This window comes from Vipera berus, assembly GCF_964194415.1.
Source record: "Vipera berus genome assembly, chromosome: 7".
NCBI classification, from domain to species: domain Eukaryota; kingdom Metazoa; phylum Chordata; class Lepidosauria; order Squamata; family Viperidae; genus Vipera; species Vipera berus.
In genome coordinates this window covers 71,565,233-71,571,232 of record NC_138209.1, presented here as the reverse complement: position 1 = coordinate 71,571,232, position 6,000 = coordinate 71,565,233, and the positions used below count along the sequence as shown (strand labels likewise).

Sequence of the window (6,000 nt, the reverse complement as noted above, 5' to 3'; positions counted from 1 at the left end):
AGGTGTCTTGCTCGGCTGTGGCTTGGGGGGGACTTTTTTCAGTGCCATTGTAACTTCGAACAGTCACTAAGCGAACTGTTGTAAGTCGAGGACTACCTGTACTTCATCACTTTTTTCCTTTTTTTTTTTTGGTTAACAAGTTTTTGACACCTAGGCGACTGGTGGTACTTGGATGTTGCCATATCCTAAAAGTGGTACAGTGGGTGAAAAGGTTGAAAAGCTCTGGAACACTGCAAAGAATAAGAATAGAATAGAGCTGGAAGGGACCCCGGAGGTCTTCTAGTCCAGCCCCCTGCTCAAGCAGGAGAACCTACACCATCTCGGACATGTGATTGTCTAGTCTTTTCTTAAAAACCTCCAGTGATGGAGCGCCCACGAGCTGTTCTGCTGTTCTGCTGGTTAATTGTCCTCACTGTCAGGAAGTTTCTCCTTAATTCCAGGTTGCTTCTCTCCTTGATCAGTTCCCAACCATTGTTTCTCGTCCTTCCCACAAGAATGGGTTATGGCCTAGCACTTAAAAAGTAACTCCCAATGTGACAAGGTTGAAGTTGCTAACCCTTTTCAGATCCTGTCCGCGTCTGCATGCCCCCCCCATTTTTGTCAATCCTATTCGTGTGAGCAACACACCTTTCCTCAAAGCGTTAAAGGGGCTGTACTCCTACACTACTCAGCAAGTCTTTCCAATTAATGCCATGTGTGTGTGTGGCCACAGCCACCTCGTAGGCAATCCCTCGAGAAGTACTATGTGTAGTAAGGCAGGTCGCAGGCAGGCAACGGGAATCATCTTTAAAAGCAGCCACTTTCATGGGACGCAGCTGCTTTAAATGATTTAAATTAGAGCACTTGGCAAACCTTTGCTGAACGCTCCACATAGTTCTAATGTGTGATCCAGTGAAGCAAAAGCACTTTTAAATACCTTTGTCATGGTTCCGATAAATGAGACAATTCAAACAAATTGCAGGCCTATTATTTATCTAAAAAGTCTTAGTAATGAAACGAAACATCGGCGCTCAGGGAGGGGATGCCAGAATCTGAAATCTCCTCTCCCCCCACCAAACCCATCGTAACACACAAACAATCCCCGCCCTTATCTACCCGTCATAAATCACATTATCCAATTAGTTTTACATATGAGGTTTCACTTCCCATTCTGTACGCGGGCTTTTCCAATCTTCTCACAACATCCGGGTAGATGTCCTCCCCCCCAAATGAAGCAATTAAAGTAACAGGCTGTCTCTTATATTGTCAGTGCAAAAACATGTCAATGTTTGCTGCATTGCCAACCTTGACATTTGCTCTAAATCAATTATAGTTAGGCCTCTGTTCGGTCTCCCTTTGTGGATGGTTGAACCTGTTCCGTACACATCTCTCTTCTAGTACAAGGTTGTTCCTGAACCTTAACATTTTTGAACTCATATTCCAACTGAAACCGCCAGGATACCAAATAAACATCAGATTCCTCTGGAGTTGACCTACCTTAGTGACCTCCTAGGCAACTGTCACACGCAATTTTTAACTTTAGGGATAGCAATGACAGGTTACTTACCGTACATTGAAAAGCCATGGAAAGGAATGACACCTAAAGGGGGGGAAAAAAACCACACTCCATTTACTGTCAAAATAGTATGCGTTTTCAGAAACAGGAAACCTGGAAAGAAAATTCCAGCTTCCTACCACAATTAAAGAGTTAGAAGGACAGGCTCAGATGCCATCTGTGGTGCTTTTGCTACACAGGACGGGATAACGTCAGGGCATTTATTGTAAACTATGTTGGTAGCAAATACTGGAAGTTTTTAAGAAGAGATTGGACATATTGCTGAAATGGTATAGGGTTTCCTGCCTGAGCAGGGGGTTGGACTAGAAGACCTCCAAGGTCCCTTCCAACTCTGTTATTCTATTCTATTCTATTCTATTCTATTCTATTCTATTCTGTTCTGTTCTGTTCTGTTCTGTTCTGTTCTGTTCTGTTCTGTTCTATTCTATTCTATTCTTCATTCCATTATTCTATTCTATTCTATTCTTCATTTCATTATTCTATTTTATTCTATTCTATTCTTCATTCCATTATTCTATTGTATTCTTCATTCCATTATTCTATTCTATTCTATTCTATTCTATTCTATTCTATTCTATTCTATTCTATTCTATTCTATTCTATTCTATTCTATTCTATTCTTCATTCCATTCTATTCTATTCATTCCATTATTCTATTCTATTCTATTCTATTCTATTCTATTCTATTCTATTCTATTCTATTCTATTCTATTCTATTCTATTCTATTCTATTCTATTCTTCATTCCATTATTCTATTTTATTCTATTCTATTCTTCATTCCATTTTTCTATTCTATTCTATTCTATTCTACTCTATTCTATTCTATTCTTCATTCTATTCTATTCTATTCTATTCTATTCTTCATTCTATTCTATTCTATTTTATTCTATTCTATTCTATTCTTCATTCCATTATTCTATTCTATTCTATTCTATTCTATTCTATTCTATTCTATTCTATTCTATTCTATTCTATTCTATTCTATTCTATTCTATTCTATTCTATTCTATTCTATTCTATTCTATTCTATTCTTCATTCCATTCCATTCCATTCTATTCATTCCATTATTCTATTCTATTCTATTCTATTCTATTCTATTCTATTCTATTCTATTCTATTCTATTCTATTCTATTCTATTCTATTCTATTCTATTCTATTCTATTCTATTCTATTCTATTCTATTCTATTCTATTCTATTCTTTTATAATGTACTTACCCTGGATGGATTAGAGGGGATTTGCTGCGCACAGCCTAAAGAACTGAACAAATTCAAGAATGTGTGCATTTGATCCTTGTTCTTCCTTGGCTAATTAAAGCAGCCACAAATTGCCTTGTGACAAAATACTTCATCAACAGGCTGAAGGGTGCAGCATGTGCTGCTTTAGATGAAGATCTATTTCTAGTCAACCTTTAGGAGGCTGTACTGTGGCGAGATCTTTCTTTCTTGAGACAACCCCCCCCAACCATAACCAGTGTCAAGTTTGCTATTTCTCAGCAAATTACTTCAACATGTAGTCATCCTTAGCACCAAGAATTTTTGGATGAAAGGGATTATCTAGGATCTATTTCAGCTTGGCTTGAAGCCTGGTTTAGAACAGCTTACATAATTTATTTTATTTATTTATTTTATTGCATTTATATACCGCCCTTTCCCTGAGGACTCAGGGCGGTTTACAGGGAGTTAAAAATCAAACATACAAAAGTTAAAAACCAAGTTAAAAAATATTAAATCAACCCTGTGCTATTAAAAACCCCAATTAAAATAATTTTCTCCTCAGCCTGGGCCCGAGAGCTCAAAGAGCCAGGTCTTCAGGCCCCGGCGGAATGATCGGAGGTCGGGGGCAGTCATAATAATGATAATAATTTTTTTTAAAAAAAAGCAGTTGCTCCTTTGTGACTTACACTTTTAAAAAAAAAAAAGAAGAAGAAGAAGAAAAAGCTGATGGGGAAGAAAATCAAACAATCCAGCACCGGTTCTTTAAACTTCTGAGCCTGCTTCTGTATGGCCAAAAACCCTTGGAATGCTTCAAAGCAACAACAACAAAAAAAAAAGCTCTGCCAACTTTTTGAACAGTTGTTATTTCTTTTCACCCAAAGTACAAAAACACCATTCAAAAGAACCCACTTTTAAAAATGGTTGTAGTTCCCCCTGTTCCCACTAGAGGGGGCAACAGTATAACTTCTTTACCATTTGGCGGATAAAACACAGCATATTGTTCCATTCCAAGTTTTCCTACGCGGGGAAAAAAAAACAAACCAGAAATAACAAACCGAGAATCAGATAAGCAGCAAGAGAATGCAAGGTTTTCCAAATGAAAAATGTAAGAGTGACAAATTGGGAGTGAAATTCAGAGGGCAGGAAAAGAATAACCAAAATAACAAATCATATAGAGCGGTTAAACCGTGAGTAGTCCCCAGCTTACAAAATGTATATTGTTAAGGGAGAAACTTGTTAAAGAGAGTTCTTCCCCATTTGATGACTTTTCTGGCCACGTTTATGAAGTGAATTACTGCAGTTGTTAAATTAGTAACGCGGTTGCTAAGAGAAGCTGGATTCCCCGTTGACTTTCCTTGTCAGAAAGTCGCAAAAGGGGGAATCACGTGACCCCGGGGCACTGCAACGGTCATAAACGTGGGTCAGTCACCAAGCGTCTGAAATGTAAATCACACGATCAAGGGGATTGTACAACGGTCTTAAGTGTGAAAATTGGTCGTAGGTCACTTTTTCAAGTGCTGTTGTAACGTTGAACAGAACTACCTCAAAGTAATGATCTAAAATGAGGACCAATAATTAATCAACTTTATCTCAGCTATTATGCAACATGGATTATACTTTGATAGTAACCAATACAATACCTTGAAAGTTTATTTCAAACCATGATTCTTCCAGAAGAATACTGGGATGTATTAAATTTGTTATCCTGCATACGAGTATATAAAAAACCACACCTACGTATGGCACAGTTCATCGAAAGCACATTTTTGCTCTTGTTTTTCTACTCTGTTTTGAAAGAGACGTATATCTGTATATTTTGTTAATTTTAAAATGAAAGAAACGGTGTTAAATATTAAAAGGTAAAGGTTCCCCTGCACATGCGTGCTAGTCGTTTCCAACTCTAGGGGCCGGTGCTCATCTCCGTTCCAAAGCCGAAGAGCCAGCGCTTGTCTGAGGACATCTCCGTGGTCATGTGGCCGGCATGACTAGACACCAAAGGCGCACGGAACGCTGTTACCTTCCCACCGGAGTGGTCCCTATTTTTCTACTTGCATTTTTTACGTGCTTTCGAACTGCTAGGTTGGCAGAAGCTGGGACAAGTAACAGGCGCTCGCTCTGTTACGCGGCGCTCGGGATTCGACCCGCCAAACTGCCGACCTCCTGATCGACAAGCTCAGCGTCCTAACCCACTGAGCCACCGTGTCCCTTTTTGCTAAATATTACAGGTAAGCAAAATAGCTCATTTCAGGGAGGAGCAACTGAAAGCAGGAAAATAAGAAACGCACAGATAAGCTATTGCAGAAAGTGGGCTGAAATATACAGGTGGTCCTCGACTTATCGCAGCTAGTTTAGCAACCATTCAAAGTTACAACGGCACTGAAAAAATGACTTATGACCATTCTTCACACTTACAATTGTAAGCGTCCCCCTCGTCTTGTGATCAGAATTGGGATGCTTGGCAACCGGCTCATAATTTATAACAGCTGCAACTGGGGTCATGTGATCAGGTTTTTTGCGGCCTTCTGACAAGCAAGGTCAATGGGGAAGCCGGATTCACTTAACGACCGGGTTACAAACTGAACAACTGCAATGAGTCGCTTAACAGGTGTGGCAAGAAAAGGCATAAAAAACGGGGCAAAAGTTGCTTGACCACTGGCTCGCTTAGCCACAGAAATTTTGGGCTCAAATGCCGTAAGTCAAGGACTGCCTACCAACATTTCGGTAGGCAGAAATAATTTGGCAAGGCGCTGATTTTAGCCGTTTTCATTTTTTTTTAAAAAAGAAAAGAAATACAAGTAAATATTTTACTTCAGTGGTAGTTTCAGCAGCTGGATTACACAGAAGGGGGAGAAAAAAAAAGACTACATACTCCACCTTGCCGAAGATAGCAAGCATTCGTCATATTTTGGTAGACTATGACAGGGTTCTCCACCCTTGACAGCTTTACGACTGGTGGACTTCAACTCCCAGAATTCCTCAGCCAAGCTGTTCTTTGCAGCTATGCTGGCTGAGGAATTCTGGGAGTTGAAGTCCACCAGTCGTAAAGCTGTCAAGGTTGGAGACCCCTGGCCTATGAGATGCAAAGAAAGTGGTTATATATATATATATATATATATATATATATATATATATATATATATATATATATATATATATATATATATATATATATATATATATATATATATATATATATATATATATATATATATATATATATATATAT

At 38.6% G+C, this 6,000-nt stretch overlaps 1 protein-coding gene across 1 annotated transcript in view; it reads right to left on the bottom strand.

The window, feature by feature from the left end:
- Positions 1–6,000, bottom strand: part of TBC1D19 (TBC1 domain family member 19) — a 74,625-nt gene that overhangs the window by 16,437 nt on the left and 52,188 nt on the right. The window contains exons 15-16 of the mRNA XM_081332637.1: positions 3,747–3,791; positions 1,547–1,579 (exon numbers count right to left, since the gene is read on the bottom strand). Coding sequence (XP_081188763.1) covers positions 1,547–1,579; positions 3,747–3,791 — 78 coding nt within the window. The remainder of the gene's footprint in view (positions 1–1,546; positions 1,580–3,746; positions 3,792–6,000) is intronic.